Below are 24,719 nucleotides of genomic sequence, written 5' to 3' on the forward strand. Positions count from 1 at the left end.
AGGTCCTGGAGCAAGACGGGCTGAGGCAACACGGGTGCCTGGAAGGACAGAGCTGCCACCAAAGACATGCACCCCCCAAGAGGCCGTGGGTAAAGTGGCCGCTTCCCACGGGAGGACAGGCTGGCTCTCCACAAAGGGACGCCCCTCAGCAGCCAGAGGGCTTGCTGATGAGCATCCAGGGCTCTCGGGAGGTACCCCTGCCTCCCCACCCTAGCCCAGGACCTGCACAGCCATCAGCAGCCATGGCCGGTACCCACCTGGCCTCCTTTCTCTCCAGGAGGGCCTTCTTTGCCAGGGTGGCCCTGTCACAGAGGAGGAATCCTTCATTAGTCAGAGCCACCTCCCTCGGGTATCCCATCCTCTGCTGCACTCCTAAGAGGTGGCAGTGAGGGTCACAGAGCCCCAGCTCCTCCCTCCTCAGGAAAACCAGTCGCGGTGGCAGGGCAGGCAGGAGGCGGAACAAATGGTGGGTGCTGGGCCTCCGGCATGGGCCTTCGCCCAACACCCCACGGAGCCCTGCTTCCATGATGGGAAATAATCTAGCTCCCATTATTTGCACTTGATATTTTTTTTGATTAAAAAGTAATATACATTCACTGTAGACAATTAGGCGGGTGGGAAGGGATGAGGCCCCTCATGACTTCTGCAGCCACAGCCACCGTGGCTGACTGTGTGACGGGAGCTCTAATCCATCTTCTCGGTACGCACACTGGGTCTGACTAAGTGAGCGGGTCGTGCGCCTTCCTCGAGTTGCTGGGTTCAGCTGAAGTGGATTTTTACTGGCTCCATACTGTCTCAGGGACCCAGTGCACCTGCCGCTCCCCCGTGGCCTGAGAGCGGCTTGAACACTGGCACCTGGGTGCTGCAAGAGCCTCCACATGCTTCCTGCTTCTTCATCGTTTAACATCGATCTCCCTGTCTTCAAAACCAGAACTCTCCAGCCAAGAGGAAAGCAAAGACCAAGCAGAACAGGCCCCTGGCGGGTGGCAGCCGGGTGCTGCTGTAGGAAGGCTCTTTCGAATCTCCCCGCTCTGTGCACCCAGGAGAGGCTGCTTCTGGGGCCATCAGGGCCTTCCCGTCCACCTGTGGTCCCTACTGTGAGCACACCACACCCAAGTGTCCAGCCCTGTGTGTTATTTTAAAGCACCACCACTGGCTTGGAGAGCTCAGGGTGGTGGGCACCTGCAGGCTCCAGGGGAACGGTCCAAGGCCCTCTCTCCCCACTCTGTGGAGGTTTTGGTGCAGGGACCAGGCTGAGACCCAAACAGGTGCATCTGGGAGGGGCACCCTCCCTGCAGGGGACGGGCTGGCCATCCCCGTCCCATGTTGCAGGGGCCTGAAGCACACCTGGCCTGCTCAGAAGGCAACAGCAGCCCCAGGCCTGCAGAGAGACCCTGGGAGACAGGAGGGTGACTCCACGTCACCGCTGTGTTTTTAATCGTTTATAACATGCTATTTTTATCTTTAGAAAATGCAATTAGATAGAGACATAAATTAAAGGGTTCACAAATGACATCCTGGTAAAGATGGATCTCATAGTATCTGAACTCCCGCATGGCCAAGTCCCTACATATTTTCAAAAAACTCCACGTGGAGCAGAGTGACTGTAATTCGTTGCTCAGATTAAAAAAGGACAATTTGGGATTTTTAGATTCACTGGACTAAATGATCCTCAACCCTGGAGTGCAAAGAGACAGATGTGTAGTAAACAGGAACCAATTAATGGTTGATATATTTAACTTTTTGTTTAGTTTTTAATGGTGTTATTAAAACAATAAAATACATGGTCTTAAATAATTAATTTAGCTAATCTTGTTTTCTAAAACAGGCTCTCTTTCAGCATCAGCTGAAAACTATTAAAAACCCCCAGACCAGCCGGGTGCGGTGGCACCTGCCTATAACCCTGGAGGCCGAGACAGGAGAAAAGAGTTCAAAGCCAGCCTCAGCAACTCAGTAAGACCCTGTCTCAAAATAAAACAAAAAGGGCTGGGGGTGTGGCTCGGGGTTAAGAGCCCTGGGTTCAATCCCTGGTAAACAAAAATCAAACAAGAAAACCAACCCCACAGCAGCAACATCTCACAGGAAGGGACGGAGGGACTCGCGTGGCGCACACCGCGTGCACACAGGGCCTCTGAGTGGTCCCACTTCCCCCAGCTCCCCTCCCCACAACGTGGCCACACGGGGACTTGCCCTCAGTGTCAGACGGGCTCCACGCTGGCTCACATGTGGCTAGACCCTGGTGCACCGCCCTCCCACCCTGTGCTCGGACCAGAGAGTACACACCATGTGCACGCGGCTGGGGTCGCTCCAGCCAGCCCTCCTTACAGTCCCAGACTCAGGGTGACTAAGCGGCACACCCCAGTGAGGAGCTGACACTGCCACCGGTGCAGCCACCACCCTTCCACAGGAGCAGGTTGAAGAGCGTGTGCAACCCAGCAGTTCTGAGCAATCAAGCTCGAGACTGAACGGGACCAACCTCCATCCCCACGGAAGGCAGGCGAGGGCCCCTGTGTCGTTCCCAGAGCCTGGCTTCCCAGCCCCCAAGTCCCGGTGGGGCAGCGTGGGCAGGCTACTCACCGGGGGTCCGTCAGCGCCCGGCATTCCTGGGAGGCCTGGTTTACCCAGGGGACCCTAGAAGAAACAGAGTCTGTGAGGACACGCCTTGGTTTACCTCACCCCTAGGCTTGCCCAGCCCTCGCTGCACCCCAAGTTCTTCTGCTGAGAAGCCTGCTCAGAGGCACCCCTCTGCACCGCCCCCAGCACACAAGGACAGCCCCTCCTCCCTCTGTTGCCAGAGCTCTGGTTGAGCCCTGGGAACAGAACTCCCACTCTCACTAGTGCTGCACCCACCCTCGCTGACACCCCTCCCACCCGCCGGCTCTCTGGGAGCCTGCCGGAAGCTCTCCTCTGCTCCTCAGACAGGGCAACTGCCGTACCAGGGGATCTGTTCATGCCTCTCCCTGGCCCCCGAAGGCCTGGTACCACAGCCACACAGTGTCACTGATCAGCATCCTGTGCCACACTCAGAGGGCCCCGGCCAGTGGCCATCTGGGTTGGAACCAGCCCTTCGGGGGATTCTGGCTCATTCAGAACCACCCGCACCCCACCTGCGCCGTGGTTCTTGGCTGTGTTGGTCAAGGTGCTCTGCAGTACTCGACATGCCCAGGCTGGGACGTGCCCCCAACTGCGAGGACCCAGGCCCCCACCCTCAGCCAGGCATGGGGGCCCTGTGGAAACAAGTCCCAGCACGGGACTCAGCAGGTACTGGTGGTGAGTTTAGGGTTGCCAAATTTAGCAAAACAAAGCAAGATGCCCAGTTTCAGATCGACACAGTTCAAATTTAACTATGCGTCATGTATTTTCTATTCTTGCCAAATCCAGCCCCCCATGGCAGAGCTGGCGAGTGAACGAAAGGGTGGAGGAGTGTGTTTAGGAGTCCGCACAAGACAGGGACCCGAGACCTTGCCCACGGCTGACTTGTCACCTCCCCGTGGCTGAGCTTCTGCAATTCCAGGGAGAGCGGGTGAGGGCAGCTGGCCTCCCATGCCTGCATCAAGAAGCCCCTCAGGCCCAGCTCAGGCCCACCTACCTTTTCTCCTGGAGGGCCGATGGCACCTTGGGGGCCTGGAAGACCCTGTGGGAAGGGCCGGAAGAGGTGAGGAGAAGGCTGAGCTGGAGCCCCCCACTTTCTTCCCATTCCCGCTGACAGGCACCAACCCGGGTTCCAGTCCCACCAGCACAAAGTGAGAGAGTTGGGGGGCAGAGCCCAGTCCGTCACCCCCAGAGCGCTGGCTGGAGACCCACAGCCCCCACGCCTGATGTCCCAGAGCCGTGTCCCCAGGCCACTTACCTGGGCACCAGGATTACCCTGCTGTCCGGGGGGGCCAGGCTCTCCCTGGGGGCCCTGTGGGAAACAAGAGCAAGCCCTGAAAGGAGCTCAGGGAGCTGCACCCCGTCCCTCGGGTGGGGTCACCCCATCCTGGCACCCCATCCTCTCCATATGTTCTTAGCTCCTGACAGCAGCACAGAGGCTGATGTGTGGGGTCAGCCCGGCAGAAAGAGGTGGGGGTTCCCCAGAGAGCAGGGCCTGGACGGCACCTCGACCCAGAGACAACGTGCTCTACAGACACGTCCAGACACCTCCCAGCAGGAGTGTAGAGGGCACGGGGACACTGGTGCCCAGTCCTCCTGTCTTGCTGATGTTCCCCAGTGCCCTTGGAAAGGACCAGGGCCCGGGACTCATCTCCTGATGGCTTTGCTGTCAGCTCCTCCAGAACAAGAAGAAGGTGGCCTCCCCCTGAGCCTCCCCGACTTCAGCAGCATGGGATGGGCAAACACCAACTCAGCTTTTAGCACTGGCTCTGAGTCTGGCCCTCTGCTCCCCAGTGCCAGCTGCTGTGGACAGGGCCAGAACTCCCCAGCTGGGCTCGGAGTGTGCCCAGGGCTGTCACCATGAAGCCCAGCCCTGGCAGCCCCAGACTCACCACATTTCCTTTCGGGCCTGGTTGGCCATCCATACCCGTTACGCCCTGCAGGGGATGTGAAGGGAAAGACATGGTACATTAGAAATGCTCAAAAGGAAAACTGCGTCGGAAACTGCGTCGGAGGGCAGCACCCCGGGGGAGCAGAAGACCTGATCCTAAATCCCTTCTGCAGAAGGTCCACTGACCAGACCCTAGCCCTCAGCCAAAGGCGAGCCGAGCTGCCGCCCCAGTATCCCATGGGCAAGCGCCTTCTAGAAGGGCCTCAGGCAGGCCCCAGGAAAGAGCCCCATGGGAACCAGGGCTCTGCCTCCTTCCAGAGCATGCACAGGAGCTGCAGGAAGGTCCCTTGGGACATGGTGCCCCGGGGCTCTGCTGACAAAGACCCGGCAGGTGCTGATGCCAGGGAGTGGACATGGAAACGTGATGGGGACAGGCAGGAGCTGGCCTGCCACAACCCCAGCCTCCATCCCCACCCACGCCCCTCACACCAGCAGCAGGCAGCTGTGCAGAAGGGTCACATTGCATGAGCTCTCCCAGTGCCCAAGTGAGCCACCAGCTGGGTGGCAGGGTCTCCAAAGCCATCATGGGAACACACAACATGAGGCGACAGGACTTACGGGAGGTCCTGGAGGGCCTGGGGGCCCCTTTGGCCCAAGCAGACCACGTGGCCCCTGCAAGAAAGAGCAAGGAAGGGTCAAACTTGTCAGGAGTCCCAGCCCTCATCCCCAGACCCCCACGAATCCTGGGCCCCACAGCCTGGCTCCTCCCAGTGCTTGGCGGGTGACCCAGGTCTTGGGGAGCCTGGCCCAGATCCCCTCTCACCCCCTACCTCTCCACCCTGGTGCTGGGAATCAGAGGTAGTGGGTGCCTGGAACTGAGGTGGGGGGAACAGAGGACATCGCCTTTGATGCCTGCTGGGACAGGCAGGACCAGACCTCTCCCACCGAAGCACCACCGCTGTCCCCCACTGCACAAGCACTTTGTCCAGTTCCTGTTTTCGGCTCTCTCTTGAGCCCCAGTGCACACTAACAGGAGCTGTTATTTCTGGTCTCACAGAGTCCAAGGCTGCAGGGAGCAGGGTCAAGAGAAACTAGGTCTCTGCTGGGAACCCAGGATTTCGTCCCATGGCCACCACTCACTCCCGAGTTGCACATGGTCCCCTGAGCTAGGGGGCATAGCCCCAAGGCACCTGCCACCTGGAAAGGCTTACAAGATTCTAGTAGCAAGCGTCCAGTCCCTGTCTGCCACAGGGTTGGCTCGCGCCCACCCTGGGGGGCGGAATCAGGGAGACTTTAGCCAAGCCACATGGATTTCAGGCACCCTTAACTTTAACAGAACCTCTCCAAATTCAGTAGAGGAGAAATCCTCCCACGTCCATTGCCTCTTCAGTGTTTGCTTCGTTATTTTAATACCCAGTCATATTAATGTTTTCCAGAAGCTAATAACCCAGAAGGCACCGCTCGGACGCACGCTAAGGAGAATAGTGTGATGGATTCCCCTTAGCGGCTAATCAGACATCCAGGGTATAATTTAGTCCCAGTGAATCCGCACAGGCCAACCCTGCACTCTCCTCTACACAGCGTTTGCAATATTTCTCATCAATTAACATTGCCAGATGCAAACAGCTGCCTGAATTGGGTAACGAGGGAGGTTTCGGAGCCACCCTCGGTGAAAAGAAATCAGCGTCCCTCTATCATTAAGGAAATCTGCTTTGGGCCTAAACATGTGCCCGCTGAGGGAAGAGAGCTCCCTGCCTGGGGGTCGGACAGGGCGTTGCTAGAAGCTCCCATGGGAAAGTGCACCCATCAGAACCTGAGCTGATGCAGGCCCTGTGACTGTCCCCAGGTACCCGCCATGGCAGAGGTGCAGACCCACCATGATGTTCCTGGACACCCACCATGATGTCCCTAGGCCTCCACCATGATGTTCCTGATCACCTGCCATGATGCCCCTGGATGCCTGCCACAATCCTCCAGGGCCCAGGCCTCCTCCTGCAGGGAGGCTGGTGTGCTCTCCCTGGAGTCTCCCGCCCCACAAGGTGGTCTCTCCTTTCCTTCCCAGGGAAGTGCCAGGGTCTGTCTCTGTCCTCAGGCTGAGATTCTCTACTCTTACCGCAGTAGACCCCAGACGCTGCTCCAGAGGCAACCTCCTGTGCAGCCCATCTCCACCCCACCAGGCCCAGGTGGCGCCCACTGGCACACTTACAGGCTCCCCAGGCAGCCCCCTGGGTCCGACTTCTCCATCATCGCCCTGTGGAGGAGAAGAAGGTGGGATTTCAGGGACAAGTTGTGAGGCTGGGACACCCGAGACAACTTTCCCTCCGGTATGCAGTAGGCTTCACTGGCCGGGGCAGCTCCAGCACATGGAGGTGACCGGTCCTGTAGCAGCAGGAAAGGCCCCGGGAGCAGCAGGGGCACAGATGTGCAGGTGACAGGGAGCCTCTGCAAAGCCCCACTCAGGAGCTCACAGGCCTCAGCCACAGCAAGGGGCAGCAGGGCAGAAGACTCCCTGAATTCAAAGATCTTGGCTCCCTTGGCAAATGACAGAATCTGGGAAGGAGGGACATCAGGGAGAATCTTGGGATTCTCTTCACCAGAGTCCCTGGCCAGCCCCTGGGGAGTCTGAGGTCTCCGCCAGAGCCCAGAGCAGCCCAGGGGCCAACCACCAAGAGCCTTTTCCTCTTGGCTTTGGGCAGGAGTGCTCCCCTGGCTCCCAGCCGGAGCCGGAGCCGCAGGCCAGCACGCTGGTCCTCATGGGCCACCGCTCTCTCCTACCTTCCCCACACATGCAAGCACACAGCCTGCCTGCACACACGCTCACACACAGTCATGCACACATACCACACACGTGCAAGTATGCACACACCTGCGTGCACACCCAGCCATGAACATGCACACCAGTGCACACATGCACACAAGAGGCAGGGGCATCCAGAAGGACACTTCTTCCTTCTCATCTTACAGCCGACTGTGCTGAGGCCCAGACCAAGAAGGTGCCCTGACAGGTCAGTGAAAGCTGGTGGACAGAAATGCTGCTGGAGTGGCCCCGCCAGTGCCCTGCCTGCACCTCTCATTTCCCGGGGTTCTTGAACCTCCCCCGAGAGGCTGTCTAGCGATAGGTGCACAGAAGGCAGCAGCGTTCAGCATCCCTGTCACAGGGTAACATGGCCTCCAGCCCCCGTGGGGATGCAGTGACAGAGAGAGACCTCTGGTGCATGAGCCCAGCCCAACTCCAGCCTGTATTCCCAAATCTGGGGGAGCTGCCCCCCTCGCTCTGCTCACATGTGCAGCCACTTGCCTCCCCAGGGCCGAGGACAATCATCCCCCACACCCTCCGGCTCCAGCCGCCCCAGCCAGCGCGGCTCCTGCACACCCCTGACACCTCATCACACGCCATCAGCGGATGCAGAGCTCATTAGGCCTCTGGCACCTTCCCTCCCATGTGATCTGGGGCACCTGCCTCCTGCAATTAGAGGTGCTTTTCCTGAGACCTGTGACAGGTAAAAGGCACTCCTGGCCTCTCCGCATGGGCAGGACGATAAAGCAAAGTAAATGTTTGAGATTTGCTTGTATCTCCCCTCCCCACAGCCTGCATGCTCAGACCCCTCCTCCTCCACCACCGCCAGCCCTCCCCACACTGGCGCCCCAGGCAGGGCGCTGCTGGGCTCCATCTGTGGCTTTCCTGCCAAGCTCTCTGGGGAGCAGGGCAGCACCTGCAGCTGAGATGTGACAGGACACCTACCCTTTCTCCATCGTCTCCTGGGGGTCCTGGTGGGCCAGAAGGGCCGGGGTCACCCTAGGGAGTCAACCAGAGTCAAAGTGAGTCACTCCTGAGCAGGTCACCCTCAGTTTGTGTCAAGCCCTGGTTTCCTGGTTCTGCGATTCTGGTCCTGAAGATCCCCAGCCCCCGAGGCCTGTCAGGGTGGGGGCTTCCCTCGGAGGTTGGGTGTGCTGAGTGGATGGCCTGTGGTAGCTAGCTGAGCACCTGGCCGTCTGGGGGGCCCACAGGCATGAGGGCCCCCTGGACACCAGGCAGAGTGTGACCCACCCTCGGCCTGGGGCTCTGCATGAGGCTGCTCCATCTCAGGCTTCCTGTGGCATCAGGCCAGACACACAGCTGGTGCCCTGTCTGTGCCCGTCAGTCAGAAGGACTGGCACTGAGTCAGAGAGCGGCCACAGCCAGGCGTCCCCATCTTCACGAGGCTGCTGGAGAGCACAGCTGGGGACCGTATCACTCCCCACTGCACCACGGGTAGCACGGCCCGTCTCCCGGCGAGACCCCGGGTACCCGCGTGTGCACACATATGTGCAAAATTCCAAAGAGGCACAGGTCAGGGAGAAATCTCTGCTGAGACACAGGGGGCACCAGGCGGGTCCACCCCAGGCAGGTGAGAAAACCAGGGCAGCGGCCAGGGTGGCCCTGACCCCAACCCTCCTTAACAGGGACGGCTACTTGTGACTATACCCTCCCAGACCACCCCTAACCGGGAGGTGTCCTTGCTCAGCAGCTCATGGAACAAGGGCATGAAAGGCTCAGCTAAACAGAGCGCGGATTCCACAGGGAGACTCGATTCCAGCCCCCCGTGTCCCTGAGTGAGGGCCACTGGGACCGCTCCTTATGCACTACACATGACGAATCCCCTGCTTTGGCTGACTCTCCCTCCACAGAGACAAAGTCTCGGGGCTCAGCTCCACTGGCTGACCTGCTGTGCTCTGCTGGGTGACCACCCAACCCCCTAATGGAGCCATTGTGTGGAAGGGGCTCGGGAAGGGGCTCTGTGGTTGACCCTTCCACCTCCCACACAGAACACTCACCCTGTGGCCCTTCTCTCCCGGAAGCCCCGCCAGGCCATCAAAGCCGCGGTCACCCTGTGGGGACAAGAGAACTGTTACCGCACACAGCTGGGCACAGTGGTGGCTACCCCATGGGCAGATTCCTGCAGTGTCTAGCTCCCTGCACCAGGAGCCGTGGTGACCCCTGGGCAGCCCACTGACTGGAACCCTCTGCTTGGGGTCTGCAAGCCCCCTCTTGCCCTGACACCAGCAGAGGCTGTAAAGGGAGACAGCCGCGGGCCGTGGGTGGCCACCAGCAGTGACACCGCAGCTCTTGGAGTGGCTGCTGTGATGTGTGTGCCTGTCCACCCTCGGTCCCCTGCAGACAGGCCCACGAGGGGGGCACCTGCCTGTGTTCCCACTGCTGCGGCCTCAGGCCTCCAGGGCTGCCCACACTCCACAGGCACCAGGCCAGCCCGGCCATGCCTCCTGAAGCTGGGAGCAGTGTCCACGTCTCCCAGGGTGGGGTGGGGGTCAAGTGTAAGATATTTTAAGCTTTCAATAATTTTGTTGAGGAAAGAACACCATGAACTATGGAGACAGATCCAATAAGACTCTGATCTTCTCCGCCCCAGGGCGTGGAAGCCCACAGTATCTCATTGGCTCAGACTCTCAGGAGGCAGTCAGAGCTCTGCCAGTTCAGGGCCACCAGTGTGGAGGGCACCTGGCGTTCCTGACCAGGCTCCATTCCCCTTCCAAACACTGCTGTCCCCACCGTGGCTCCTCCGTCGAGAAGAAAGTCAGTATGTCCTCTGACAACCTCGGGGCACACATGTCCCTGGGTGGCCTAGCCACCTGCACATTCACAGTGGTTCTCGTGGCCAGGATCCCACCCCTCCCCTGCTCAGCACCCCCATAAAAAGAGCAAGCTGTCCCCAGAAAATGGCTGCAGCCGTCACCCTTGTCCTTAAAGTCACCCACCAGCCCAACTTAGACAAGCCAGCGAGTCTGATCCAAATGAGCCCTCCCCATGATCACACACCAGCCTGCTTGTCCGCAACATGGTGGGGTGCAGGGGCACACGAGGTGCGGGCGGCAGCCTACCTTGGGGCCCGTCTGTCCAGGCATGCCTCTGGCTCCATCGCTCCCAGCTCGGCCCTGGAACAGAGGAGGCACACTGTCGATTCCAGGAGTGGGCGTCCCACTGAGGCCCTTGCCAGGCCCAGGGTACCACTGAGGGGCACCTGCCATAGGCCAAAGCCCCCCAGCTATGCCACGCTGTACCCCAACCATTCAAAACAGGGTGCCATCTGGCTGAGTCTCACTGTCCTGACTGCCAAAGGGGCAGAATGCCACCTGCCTCTCTGGGTCTGGGGACCATCCACCTGTGGGCTTGGGGACCATCCACACCAACTAGCTGCACGGCACTCCCTCTCGGAGCGCAGGGAAAGAGTTGTCTGGCTAGTCCGTCTGACCACAGAAGAAAAAGGTCCAGAAGGGACACATCTCACTCAGGCCACACAGCGACCCCAAGGCACAGCCACTCTGCCCCTGCTGGCCACTCCTAAAATCATGACCTCCAGCCATGGACATGCCCACAGAGCCTACCTGATTGGCCATGGGGCTGAAGGGCAGGGCCTGGACCTCCAGGGTCCACTACAAAGGCCCCACAGTCACACCAGGGAGAGACCCACAGGGGCCAGGGGCTCAGCCAGCCTTGTTAAACTCTGCCAAGCTCCGCTCACTAACAAGGAACACCAGCTGGCTCGGCACAAAGGCGCCAGCCCAGCAGTGGCCCTCTTCTCCATTTCCCATGCGCCCTTGGTCAAACAGGGCCATGGTCTGGCAGCCGCCGCCAATCAAAAACCACCTGGACAGCAGCAGCTTTGGGTCTCCAAGTGCCACAGACAGCAAAGGTGGTGTCCGAGGAAAGAGGAGAGAGACCCAAGCAGACCCCAAGGAGACGGCTGCCCCTGTCCCAGGGAGGGGAACAGGGAGCCAGGAGCTGCCCAAGGGTGAGACCTGTCCCAAAAGGCCTGGGGCAGGTGAGTCTGCCCGGCAGACGCCCTGCCCATCAGAGCCTCCCCCGAAATTCCTAAACAGTTTTAGAAATCAAGGGAGACTCATCATAACAGTTCTCAGGATTTCTCAGCATGACACTGCCCTACAAAATGTCCAGAAGCTTCTGCAACCCACAAGGACATGCTCCCCAGGAGCCATGCTGGCAGAGAACTCAAGAGGCCCTTCAGGCCCTCGGAAGCAGGCACCAGCCCAGAGCCCCTTGGCCACCACCTCCTCTCTTCTCTTGAGGCTCAGGCACCTCCAAAGACTCACGCACGCACCCACGGCCCTGCGAAGGGCTCAGCCAGCAACCAATCCTGCGGCCAGCTCTTGCCCCCCCCCCCACGCCCTTCCCAGCCTTTAACGAGACAAAGCACCTTTCAGAACCTGGCCCGAGGCAACTGCCAGGCTGTCCGTGGAGAACCAGAGAACTCCAGAGGAGGTGGCATTTCTCCGTCCTCCACTGGGCCCTGCCTCCTGCCTGGCCCCCTCCACTGTCCCCAGGCCCTAGGAGCAACTTTTCACTTTCCACCTACAACTCCCTCCAGAGCCAGGAGGTCACAACCATCAGGGACAACCCTCGTCCGCCTTGTGTGCTGGGAGCCACAGCAGCCATCAGAAGCCCCAGCACCTTGGAGAGCATAGATCTGATGGCGCCACTCGCATCCCCTCGCTCACCGGCAGCACAGGAACCAAGGTGCCTGTGAGCCTGACAGGACCGCGAGGGTTTCCCCGGCTTGGCCACGTGCCCTCTTTCAGTAGCCACGGTCCTGAGGACCACTTCACTCCACACAAAATCCCAGGAGAAGAGGAAAAACTAGCAGGCGGAAGGCCTGAGCAGGTGCCTGGACACTTCCCCCATAGCATGGCCACTTTTGGAGCAAGAGGCTGCCTGAGACATGAGGCCCCGGCCAGCGTGGCTCATTGCACCCCAGCTGCCCGAGGCTGGGAAATGGCCTTCATTAAGCAGATGAACGTGCGCAGGACAGAGCTGGGCTGCAGGGCCAGGTGAGCTGCCTCCATCCCAGACACGGCAGGTACAGCCTGGAAGTGGACAGCACGACCAGCCCAGCAGCAGAGCCTGGTCCACTCCTTCAGGCACCGAGGGGACAACCCCACTGCGGGCTCCATCAGAGGCAAAGCTGCGGTCCCCAAGCCACATGCTACCAGCACCAAATACTCACCCGTCTCCCAGGCTTCCCTGCCGGGCCAGGTGGACCCTGCACACCTCGGGGACCCTGCCAGGATCAGAGGACAAAGGGTCAGCAGCAAGCCCACGTTTTTCCAGAGGGAAAAGCAAAGCCTGTCCTTGTGCTCATCACCCAGGCGTAGGTTTGCGGTCCCAGATGCTTCTGTGAGCAGCTCAGGGACAGGGCACTGGTGTCACACCCCCAGTGAGGGCTGGGGACAACAAGCCAGCCTGCCACCACAGAAGTCAGAGCTGCTTCTGCTCATGCTGCATCAATACACGGTAAGTCCCACTCGTGTGGCAATCGGGGCACTAGCAGCAAACCAGGGGTGGCCCCCTGGGAACAGAGATGGGTTCCCACGTACCTGAGGCCCCATGTCTCCGGGCTCGCCCTTCAAACCTCCACTCCCAGGAGGACCCTAGGGAGAGAGTTCAGGATCAGTGCATGCTCAGACGAGGGGCACGCAGACCACGGTGAGGGGCAGGAGGGGAAGGGCAGGGCCCACACAGCGTGTGGAGCAGCGCGGCATGTCCCAGGGGCAGCACGCACAGCCGCTCTGCCTCAGCTGACTAGGGGGCCGGCAACTCCCAGGAGGCGCAAACCGCAGCTGTTCAGCTCTCTTCCCAGGCTGAGCGGCTCCAGGGCTGGGCTCACAGGAGCCACGCAGCTCGTGGAGAGGGTTCTCTCTCCAGGATGAACCTGACTCTTCCCTACAGGCTCCAGCTCAGGGCAGAGTGTGCACACCTGTGGGCCAGTTCAAGGCTGGAGTCTGGACATGGGAGGCCAACCCGGACCAGCCCTGAGTGTCTCTGCACACGAGCCATGCTCATCTGGGGCTGAGAGGGCCCTGCAGAGGACCAGGTTCCAAACCAGTGTCCCCGACTCTGAGATGGCTTCGGGAAGGAGGGAGCCCCCGAAGACTGAGGCTCGGGCCTGTTCATGGGCAGCTCAGGAGTGCAGGCTTGGCCTCAGGATGCCCTGGCCCCCTGGCCCAGCAGGCCCTTGTCCCTCAAAGGGTCCGCCCACCCCACCCACGGTGGCTGAGGGGAACGAGGGAGAGCAGCTCGGAGCTGTGCTCTGCCCCACACGGGCTCCTCTGGGATACTCCCATTCGGGATGGGGTCAGGGCTGTCTCCAGGAATCGCAGGGCCCCCAGGCACCCAAGGCTCCTTGGAGTCACCTACTCCACCCTAGGGGAGCAGCACCAAGAGGCCACTCATCCCTGATGGCCACAGGGCACTGGCTAGAGGGTCACCCATGCTACATGGCTACACAGCTGCCCACCATCTCCCCGGAGACACAGGCACAGGCAAAGCCCCCATGCAGCTCCTGCTCCCCCGCCCTGCCAGCCACTCACCATGGGACCAGGTCTCCCTGTGAGACCCATAGGGCCAGCTGGTCCCCTCAACGCCAGCTGCAAAGAGAAGGGGGCATGGTAAGGAAGAGCCGAGGGCAGAAAGGACAGCTGGGACAGGGAAGGACGGAGGCTCTGGCAGGCAAGGTCCCTGCTCCTCAAGGCTCTCAGCACCCACCATGAAGGACAGGGACTTGGTCTCAGCCCTGGCCCCTCAAGGCCTCCCTCTCTGGGCTGAGCTGGAGAGGCCCTCCCACTGGCTCGACTCCCCGCAGAGGCACTCCAGGTGCTCTCTAGCGGCTGGGAGGTTCTTGGCGAGCTGGGAGCCTAGCTACCTGGGCTCTCTGCCCTTGCCTGGCCCCCCGCGTGGCTCCCACCTGCCACAGCACAGGTCAACCTGCTTGGCCAAAGTGCCCCTCTGCTGCGGGATCGTGAGTCCCACACACACGGTTTTAATTCCGGAAGTTTTTTACATTATAAAATCTCCTGCTAAGCCTATCGCCCATTTGGCCTCAATTAGACCCACAGTTGGACAGGCCAGCCAAGCAGGCCACGCCACTAACTCCAGCCCCGGGTGACACTGGCCAGGCCTGAAGAGCACACTCGGCAATTTGTTGCACAGCAACTCTGGCTGCTTAGACGGTCCTGTGATCAGCTGAGTGCTCTGGTCATCCGCACCCGCAGAGCAAGCTGCAGCCACATAAACACTGTGCCATCGGGGCCATGTGGGCTGCCCTGCACACTCCCTCCACTGGCCACCCAGCCCTAAGGGGCAGTGTTCCCTACCGTCACAGGCCATCAGCAACTACAGTCACTAAAGTCGCAGTTCACTAACTAGCTAACTCCTGAAGACAGGCAAGGCTCCTGGCGGACCCTGCTCCTCAGGACCTGACCGGGCAAAGGGCCTAGGCCAAGGGCTTCCCCCAAAGCACAGGCCAGGAAGCATGTCCCCAGCAAGCGCCCTGCCCAGAGCCCTGTGAAGTCTCTCTCCCACTCCCAGAGCCCAGGGAGGGCCTGGCACACAGGCACGCATCTGCAAACAGGGAGATGGGCACACTGGGTCTGATGAGCCCTCAACCCTCACCGTAGACAAGGAACCCCGAGAAATATCCCTGGAGTTCCCCAGCTGAACATGGGGAACCAGGCCCACCCAGGGCTGTGAACGGGCAAGAGCAGAGGCTCTATCCAGTCACCCAGTTGCTTCCACCCTGGGGACCGGGCTGTCCCCTTCACAGGCACCCGGAGCTACTCACCCTGGCCTGCTGGAGAATGGCCTGGGCTTGGGACTCCTGGGCCGAGACCATGGGGCCTTTGGAGCCCGCATCACCTCCTCCTCCAAACCGGAACTGCAGGAGTTCAAAGAGGGGTTACCTGGGTGCACGAATGCAGCATCCCTGCTGGACCCGGAGCCCAGGAGGCGGCCAGGGGCCTCTCAGGTGACGTGGAGGCCTGGAGGCCCAGGATTGGCATCTAGCCCCAAACCCTCCCCCAACCCAGCTCTGCTCCACACCCTGCCAGACCTGCCACTTCAGCCCCAGGGACACCCCAGACCCTCCCTGCATCTACCACACCCTTTCTGGCCTGGGCAGCTTCTCACCCTGGCACCTAGAGCCCCTCGCTGCTGCAAGGAAAGCCAAAGGTACAAAGAACAGGGCCCAGCCCAGTGGGCCTAGAGAGGACCCCTGGCCCCACTGGGTCTCCCCACGTGTGACAGGCATTTGGGGCTAAACAGAGATGGTCCTTCTTCCAGAGACCCCTGGAGAAGGGCCTGAGAACCCAATATCACATTCTTCAACAAGGGCAAATCCTCCCCTCCTCCACGTGAGCCTGTCCCGAGGCCCACACTGTCAGGCCTGAGGGACATCAGGGACCAACAAGGAGGCCGAGGGGCTCCTTCAGGTGGGCAGCCCAGCCCCACCTCCCTTGGTCACTGTGGCCACAGCTCCACCCCAAGGCATCTCCTCAGGGTCCTCGGCTTGCTCTCCAGAGGTTACTCAGGAGTCAGGGTCACAAGCCCTTCCCTTGATGGTCCCCTTGTAGCTACTGCAAAGGCCCCAACGCTGGCAGCAGCAGGGAAGGCCGCTGCTGGGCCTTGTGTGTCCCCCTGGGCCCAGGCTGGTTCTGCAGCAGGTGATCAGGAGGTCCCAGGGAGAGGCCTGACCCGCCCTCCGGCCCCCGAGCAGCACAGCACCCTGCCTCCCTCCCCCTCCCAGGGCCCACCTGCTGCGCACCCACAAACAGGGATACTCACAGGTAGCATGAGCATGGTCCCTGGAGGACCAGGCAGGCCATCGGCCCCAGGAAGACCAGGACGTCCAGGGGGACCCTGCAGATGGGGAGTGGGGAGCTGATCAGAGTCCACCCACTGCAGCCAGGTTGAGGGATCAGAAGACCCACCCACCCGAACAACACGGGACAAGCACAGGGAATGCAAGGGCCCAGCATAGAATGTTCCAGAGACCCAGCCCAGAGAAGGGAGAGGCATGACAGTGGGTTGAGATCAGCAAAGGCCGCAGGCTGGAGGGCTGAGGTGCGCCTGGAGGAATTCAAGGAGGAAACGGGGAGGACTGCAGCTGGAGCTGGGCAGGGAAGGGGCTTCTGTCACTCAGAGCACCCTCTGCATCGCCACATTCACAGGAACGGACAGCTGTGGAAGGCAGGCGGCGGAGCACGCCCTCGCTGGGCAGCCCACGAGAAGGGCATCAACAGCAGGATGTCCTCGGGAAGGCAAAGCCAGCTCAAAGGCACCCATGCATTCAGGAGCTGCACCTCCACAAACGGCTGTCCTGGTCTCCGAGGGGGACCAGACAGCCCGCCCCAGGACCGGACCCTCCAGAGGGCTTCTGGCCGGCCTCAAGACCGCATGAGTGTGAGGTTCCCAGGACGTGGACTGGCAAGTCACCGCCCTCTCAGGCAGCTTTTCCACACATGGGGCACCTCCTGCCCAGCGGGGGTGTGAGGCCTGCTTTGCATCCAGATGGTGTTTAGCTGCCCTCCCCAGGAAGGACCCCAGTGGTCCATCCCCGGCATCCCCAGGTGCAGTTCCATCTCCTGAACCAGCCGCGGCAACACTGGGGTGTGTGTTCACCCCAGGGGCCCCCAGGGAGAAGCACAAGCCACCTCCCAGCTGGGAGCTAAGGGGACCTCAGCTGTCCTCGTGGACCCATCTGGACGGGGTGGAATTCTCTGGAACTCTTCTGACTTTCATTAAGAAGTGGCCCATTTGCCTGTGAAATGCTGTGCTGTAGGCTCTACGGGGATAGCAGTGAGAGGCTCTGCCTCCTGCAGAAACACCAGCCCCAAATTACATATGTGTCCAGAGAAAGAGCTGGGGCCACACGACACACTCCCCAAGTGCCCTCTGGCTGGCCAGCCACTCGGCTGCTCTCTTGGCTTTCTGCAGGACTGTCCACCAGGATCCTGGGATCAGATCTCTCTGCTCACTGCACACCATGGCCTGTGTGTGTCTCTGCCTCCTTCCTGCACACAGTGGGCTCGGCATTGATTTAGCCCACCCTCTCCAGCACATGGGTGGACTCCAGCCATTCACAGACAAGGAGACCAATCACTGCTTTAACCAAAAATAATAAACACACAGCAACTGGCCACCTGCAAAGGTCCACCTGCAGGCCAACCGACACCAGCTCATGTCTGGGAGTCTGAGAGGTGGGAAGTAGTGAGCTTATTCCTAAATGGAAACCTCAAGCTACCCAGTGGACCACCGAGTGTCAGGAGGACTCCCGCCACAGAACCCAGAGAACAGTGATCAGACCCACAATGGCATCAGACTGCCTGCTGGCCACGGTCACCACTACACACCGCAGAGATCTCACCAGGCCGCAGCCCTGGAGGCCCAGGGAAGGCAGGTGGGCTGCCCCCTACCCTCCTGCCATGTGCCCAAGCCAGCAGACTCTGCCATGCACTGTGTCTCCAACACAAAGCCTGGTCCCCTGAGAGAGAGGACAAGGCTGCTCCCAAAGCCATCTTTCATTCTCTTGATACTAGGCGCAGGTTGGAAATGTGACTCTCATTTTGTCACATGGCTGACGTCAGACACTGAAGGGACACTCTAGCAGACTGCTACAGAGTCACTGGATGGGCCTCAGCTCCAGCACAGGGACAAAGGCACAATCAGAACTACTGCCTGGCCATCCCCAGGCCTGGACGTGTTTCTCTCTAATACTTGATCAGCTGCCCTGAACCAATGCCCAGACATGGCCAGGAAATACGGTTCGACAGCCCTGGCACAGGAGGGCCCTCTCCGCCACCCCTCCCCGGGGGATGAGGAGCAGGGCTTAAGAAATCACTGGTGTCCACCAGGGGCTTTCCTTTGTTTGTCCTGGTATCTGTGCACAGAGGGGATGTGACAGCCACCAGAGGCCTTGCAGGGCGACCTCTGAGGCTAATGCAGATGCCCCACTCTGGTGGGACCTGGTCCCAGCACAGGGCCAGCAGAGGCACTCCACCGGGGTGGGATTTGGGTCAAAGCAGCAAGAACTAGCACCACTGGGTCACTGGGAACGTCCGCACAGGCCACTTGTAACCTGCCAGTGTGTATCCCAGTGATTTCAGACCCCCACCCCTCCCAGATATCACCCACCAGGTCCTCACTCTGAGCCAGGCAGTGCCGACCCTGGGACAGATGTGCACCCTTTAACACCCAAACACCCTTGGTTTCTCTCATCTACAACTCGGCCGTCCACTTACTAGCTCTTAATCCAACGTCCTTAACACTGATATTCACCAGATCCGCAGGAAAAACAAGAAAAATAAAGGGAAAGACGGCTGCCACAGGCTGCGGTACTGCTGAGCGCCACCGGGTGTCAGGAGAGACTTGCCTGTGGGTGAGGCCTGTGCCCCCTGCTGGGACACAGGAGGCCAGTGCCCACCCGGACAAGCCCCCTCCAGCCTGAGGCTTGAGCAAGGGGGGAGCAGCTAGAGAGAACGGTGCAGCCTCCCACACACTGCAGGTGCCCCGGGAGGCACAGAGCAAGGACGGTCTCCAGCTCTGGCTCCTGCCCTTGTCTGTGCGCCCCCGACGCAGGGCTGGAACCTCCCCAGGAGCGCGGCCCAGGATGGCCTTCTCCTCAGGTACTGCCCACCCAGTGCGGGGCTGGAAACAGTCTGAGGGGTGGCATCAGGTGTGCCTGGGGCGAGGGGTAGTCTGAAGCCGAGGTCCACCATCTGATGGATGGTCCACTACAAGGTGGTCCACTTCGAGGTCGACCATCTCCCTCCACAAGGAGGAACAACATAGGATGTGGAGCAGAGAGGATGGGGACAGCCCGGGACAGGACACAGACGGCCCATGGAGCACCTGGTCTCAGGAAACTGAGCCGACCCCTTACCCTTTCTCCAGGGTCACCCACTTGGCCAGTGGGACCCGTGGTTCCTGGAGGTCCTGGGAGTCCCTGGAATTAAAACCAGGACAGAGTTAAAGATGCAGCCTACTTATTCTAGGCCCCCGCCCTGCAGCTAGGCCAGAGGAGGCTGGGAAGGACTGCAGAAGAGGGGCCACCCCACTGTTCCAGCCGGAGGACTTAAGGGGCACCCTCCCAGAAGCACCACCCCCAGTCACGGGAAGTAACACCGGACACTCACAGCGGGGCCTTCCGGGCCGGGCGGCCCCTCGATGAGCATGCCCTGCAGAGACAGAGAGAGCGCAGCTGAGACCAGGCCCCCGCAGCACGGTGCCTCCCAGTTGGGTGGGCAAGAGGCTAGACTCAGGCCAGGTGACCAGAGGTCCCAGCTGACCAGAGGCCAGCCCCATCTTGCCATGCAGCACTGTCTGCAGTTGGGACTGAATGATGGTCCCCACTTTCCCAGGCACAAGGATGAGCCTTGACCAGCTGTTGGGGGGAGACCAGCTCCCCAAGCTCAGCTTCTAGAGATGCACCTAAGATGCCACCAGGAGAGGAAGGGCCCCAGACCGTCCCCAGTCTCCTGCCATCTTCCCAAGACACCCAGGAGAGCCGCTGGGCCAAACCACCGAGGGAGGAGAGGAGCACAGGACAAGGGCCCAGGTGGGCTCAGGGAAGACAAGGGAATGGGCCCCGTGGCCAAGGCCCTGGTGTGACACCTGCCCAGCAGGAGAGTGCCTGGCCCCAGGCCCACAGCCCCTAGCTGTCTCTGCAGGGGGGACACTTCTTCCAGACACCCAGCAGCAGCCCAGAGCACACAGCAAGCCCTGCCATGGCCCCTGGACACAAGCTGCCCACTCACCACCCAGCCCTGTGCCCAGGCCCAGCCTCCGGCCCCCAGGACTCACCATCTCACACCCCAAACAGGCCAGGCCTCCAAGCCCTCTGCCCACCTGGGAGGGGCTCCCTCTGGGACCCACATGGCCAGTCCCTCTTCCCAGGCTTCCCTCTCGATTCCTCCCTGACTTCCTGGCAACAGCAGCAAAGACACCTACCCTGAATGTCCTGTGTCCCAGCCCACCTCGGGGGATGAGACAAGCCCCTCCCCAGGAAGGACAGGGCCTCCCCGCGGCAGGGGTCTGCACAGCAAGGGCAGAAGGGCTGGCCCCTGGAGTCCTGGGGTCACAGGTGTTCTCTGGGCCCTGGGCTGGCTGCACCCACAGGCTGCCCGTGTTGGCCACAGGCAGGGCAGGGAGAAGAGCTACTCCTCCCAGGGCCAGAGGAACTGGTGAGAGGGCCGAGGTCTTGGCCCTGAAACAGATCCCCTGCCTCCTGCCCCCGAGACCAGAGGGAAACAGAAGTGCTGCCCTGTAGGGGTAACTGGGACTGTGCCCAGATGTCCTTGAAAGTGTGTGGCCCACTGTCAGCCCTGGGCTCGCCCAGCATTCAGTCAGCAGCAGGCTGGTCTCCACAGGTGGTGCCAGCCTGGCAGAGACACCAGCCAGGGGGCTGTGGAGACACTCCCCCACATCCTGCCCGCCAGGGTCCCCGAGCCTGGGAAGTCACACCGTGTTTACACAGATGCACGCTCAGAGAAATATTTGTGTGCGCCATGTGCGCAGAGTCCATCTAAACAGCAGCACGAGCCCAGCTGCCCCACTGTCTCTCTGACCAATGCAGGACTCAGAAATCAAGCAGGGATTAAGTGAGACACCACTGGCCACCGCAGAGCCCCGGGGACTGCAGCTGTCTTCCCAGACACACCCGCTGCTGGTCTTGGGGGACGGGGTGATGCTGGGCCGAGATCTCACGGAGGCCAACCCCCCAGATCATTCCAGGTCGGCATGGAAAGGAAGCTGGGGACGCTGGCCAACAGCGCAGCCGAAGGAGGCCCAGCTTTCCCAGGGTCCTCACCCTGGCCACCCGTCCTCGCCCTGACACTTCCCTCCCCACCACCAGCCCCAGAGTCACTAGGGCCAAGGAGAAGTTCTCACTAGAGCTAAAGTCTCTCTCTCATCAGAAAGGGAGAGAAAAGGAAAAGGACCAAGATGACGGGCAGTTCTGTCACCGTGACTATGGCTTGGGGTGTCCGCACATCGAGGTGCCCACATCACGGACCCGGCCTGTGAGCTCACTGTGCGGTGAGCCTCATCTCCAGATCACAGATGGCAGTGCCCGAGGAGGCACACCAGCCGCCCCACCCACGAATGGGGGTGCCCAGCGGTCCCCCAGGACTGCCTCTTGTCTATGTGCAGCTGAGACTCTGAGGACATCTGGCATTGCTCCCGGCTCACAAATTCCAACTGTTTACACGATCTCTCCAGGAGACTGGCCAAAGGTCCTGTGACCCTCGGAGGGGCTGGGAACTGGGAAGAAGCAAATGCAGCTGGTGGGGGTCCTAAACTGCCTTCAGGTGGCTGGCTCCGTCCCAATGAGGACTAGGTGGGCTCCCTGAGACAGCGTGTGCTGGGGCTCTGCCCTCTCAGCCCGGCCTCCGGGCCACCCTGCTCACAGCAGTGCCAGCAGAACACCCTCTGCACAGGGCTCCACTCTTTCAAGTGGACGCGGACCTTCCACAGGTGTGAGTCCAGCCCCACACAGAGCCAGGCCAGCAGAGCCTCAGGCATCTCCCTCTCCCCAAAGCAACGGGATACCCCGAAAGGAGCCCAAAGTCCACTCGAGTCCACCTCAAGTCCATCTGAGAGCCAGCCCATCTGTGGAGGGGCTGTAGAGAGGCCCAGCACCCCAGGAAGGTAAGCAGGGCCCAGCCACCAGGATAGTCCTGCTGTGGCCCCTCGTCAGGTGAGCCCTGGGCCAAGCCCAGCCACATTCCAAAGGATGAGCTCACCCAGCCCATTACCACCACCATCCTGCCCAGATGGCCCTCCTTCCTGCCCCTGGACTCAGGAATGAGAGCAAGGGACTCCCTGGAGTTAGCATCACCTGCACAGACCGCATGCCCTGACCCTCTAGCCTCCTGGGTAGAGGATGGTGAACTTTACTCGGCCCACGGGAACTGACAGGTGCCACCCCTGGCACGGGCCTGGGAGAGGGCAGAGCCCCATGGGAGTCATAGAAGCGTCTCACACACAGGCAAGAGGCCAAGCCTGGAGAGCTCCGCCCCATCTTGCCCTCGGAGTTCCACTCATAGGTGGGGCGTGTCCAGCCTGCCCTGGCCACAGGGCTTGAAGATTCTGGGCCACAAGGGCTTGATAGGCACCACTGGCCAAGGTTCCCAAGGTACCTTCCCCACTCTGCAAGAGGACAGAGGGTCCTGTAGCTGTTCCTCACCCCAGGCAACCCCAGCAGTCCTGAGCTCAGCCCTTAGGAACCAGCCTTGGTCGCAGAGGTGACGGCCAAGCCAGGCCTCATCACCAGCCACAGTTCTGAAGGCCATGAGTCTCCTCCACTGGGCACCCGGATGAGATGGTGGGAGTGGACCTCAGCAACCAGATCCTCCTGGACCACACCCACTGCCTGAGCTGCAGCGGCACCAGCTCTGCCCATCACTCAGCTCTTCACCCTCCAGGGGTCAAGGGTTGACCCTGGCTGCTCTGAGACCATGGGGTGAACCCAGGACCCCCAACCAGGCCACCACACCCTAAGGGACAAGGATACCCACCAAATCCAGTGACCCTGGAGGGGCATGGAAAAGGGCCTGGGCTCCTCCCACGCTCTGAGACATCCTGAGCACACTTTGTTAGCTGACCTGAGCCCACTGCCTGCCCCAGCTGAGTCTGACTCAGCTGGGATTTCATCCCCGCACTGTGCAATTAACTCCTGGACACGGTGTCTCACGCACTGGTCCCGGTGTGTGCACAACAGGCGGGGGCAGGCAAAGCCCCCACGGCAGCCCAGCATGGCCGCGCCACATCTCTAGGGCGGAGTCAGTGCTGTTCCCATGATCCTCTTCCCTGTCCTTGGGCTCCTCCCCTCTCGAGGCCTGAGGTGTCCCAGGTGAATGGGTGCAGAGACACACTCAGGCTCCCTCACACCTGAAAGCACCAAAAGACGCACCTCCCACCACCCCTCCAGGTGCCAGCACATCCCCCACCCAGGCCCTGCCCCAGCCCCGAACTGAGCCTCGGTGACGAGTCAGGCGTGGAGCCCACGGGGGCGGGGGGACGGCAGCTCGGGGACGCCTGTGCACACAGGTGTAGGCCCCGCAGAGCTGGTCGCACCACACACAACCCGCCACAGGCCTGCGCAGCAGGCACCCGACTCAGACGCAAGAAGGAAGTCCTTACTGGCTCGATGATGGCCGGTTCTCCCTTCTGACCCTTCTCGCCCCGAGGTCCGCCAATCTGCGGGGAGAAAGCACAGGTGAGGGAAGGGAGAGAGAAGGAGAAAGGAGCCCAGTTAACCAGCCCCTGGGCCCAGCAAAGCAGGGGCGCTGGATCAACTCTCCCAGCCCCGCAGCAGGGCAGCCGTGTCCGAAGCTGACAGAGGACCTCGCGGCATCAAAGTCGGGCGAGCCATGTGGCGTGCTCAGCTGGCCGGGAGCCCCAAGCGCACCATAGACGTCGTCTGGAGACAGCGCCGCACCCTCCCTGGGCCAGGGAGAGACGCTGAGCCAGCCCCACCCAGCGCCAGCCCCACCGCGGCTGCCCACGCTGCTCACCCCTTCGTAGACAGTGTCCTGGTTCGCCGGCATCCCTGGCCCGACCTCCGACGGGGAGACGCTGGCATCGGGGTCGTAGTAGGGGTCATAGTAGTTCTCATCCAGGTTCTTGATGGTTTCCTCGGTGAACTCGCCCTCCACGTCATCCCTCCCCTGCCCCGGGGACGGAGCTGGCTGCAGGGCAGAGGACGGAGAGGAGTCACCCCACAGGGCGCCCCGCGCTCCCCAGCTCTGTTCTGCAAACACTGTGCCAGCACAGCGGGCACCACGGCTGCTTCCTGGACCCAGCCAGCAGCCCCTACCAGCAGAACACCTGGAGCCAGCGGCCAGCCAGTTGGGAGTCCTACAGCCCCCGGGAGCCCCTCTATGCACCTCCCACTCTCCATGGAAACTGTCCCCCAAGTCTGCCCAAGGGAACACAACAAGCTAGGCAGAGCCAGGACTCAGCGCCCCTCACCAGCTGTGCCCCTCGCCTGGGAGGTCTGCTCCGTGAGGGGGTCAAACTGCAAGTCCTCTCTAGCTATTTGGAGCCTTTGCCCTGTGCCTGCTGGGCGAGGCTCCTCCCTGAGCTGAGGACCACAGCAACCCTGAGGGAGCTCTGGCCACGCCATGTTGCCAACGGGGATCCTGAGTTCAGAAGAGGCCAGGTCCCAGGCAGAGATTTCCAAGGCCACAGGCAGAGATTTCAGGCTGTCTACCTGAGCATAAGGTCCACTGTCTCAACCAGTGCTGCCCAACCTTAAAGTCTGACCTGTACCAAGTCCACCCCTGGCCCAGGAAGGGCCCTCTCTGCAGGCATCATCTCCTCTTCGGTCTGCCCTGGACCCCGAGAGCCCAGAGCCCTTCTACCATTTTGAAGAAGAAACACTGACGTGCT

At 61.0% G+C, this 24,719-nt stretch overlaps 1 protein-coding gene across 2 annotated transcripts in view; it reads right to left on the reverse strand.

Moving 5' to 3' along the window:
- Positions 1-24,719, reverse strand: part of COL5A1 (collagen type V alpha 1 chain) — a 136,430-nt gene that overhangs the window by 48,711 nt on the left and 63,000 nt on the right. For both annotated transcript variants that reach the window (XM_081279960.1, XM_081279959.1), the window contains exons 8-26: positions 23,843-24,016; positions 23,469-23,525; positions 19,463-19,504; positions 19,210-19,272; positions 16,113-16,187; positions 15,115-15,207; positions 13,865-13,921; positions 12,872-12,925; positions 12,502-12,555; positions 10,361-10,414; positions 9,299-9,352; positions 8,226-8,279; positions 6,690-6,734; positions 5,102-5,155; positions 4,485-4,529; positions 3,851-3,904; positions 3,590-3,634; positions 2,578-2,631; positions 258-302 (exon numbers count right to left, since the gene is read on the reverse strand). In XM_081279960.1, the coding sequence (XP_081136086.1) occupies positions 258-302; positions 2,578-2,631; positions 3,590-3,634; positions 3,851-3,904; positions 4,485-4,529; positions 5,102-5,155; positions 6,690-6,734; positions 8,226-8,279; positions 9,299-9,352; positions 10,361-10,414; positions 12,502-12,555; positions 12,872-12,925; positions 13,865-13,921; positions 15,115-15,207; positions 16,113-16,187; positions 19,210-19,272; positions 19,463-19,504; positions 23,469-23,525; positions 23,843-24,016 (1,173 nt within the window). The remainder of the gene's footprint in view (positions 1-257; positions 303-2,577; positions 2,632-3,589; positions 3,635-3,850; positions 3,905-4,484; positions 4,530-5,101; positions 5,156-6,689; positions 6,735-8,225; positions 8,280-9,298; positions 9,353-10,360; positions 10,415-12,501; positions 12,556-12,871; positions 12,926-13,864; positions 13,922-15,114; positions 15,208-16,112; positions 16,188-19,209; positions 19,273-19,462; positions 19,505-23,468; positions 23,526-23,842; positions 24,017-24,719) is intronic.

Source organism: Spermophilus citellus, assembly GCF_964194105.1.
Source record: "Spermophilus citellus genome assembly, chromosome: 2".
NCBI lineage: Eukaryota > Metazoa > Chordata > Mammalia > Rodentia > Sciuridae > Spermophilus > Spermophilus citellus.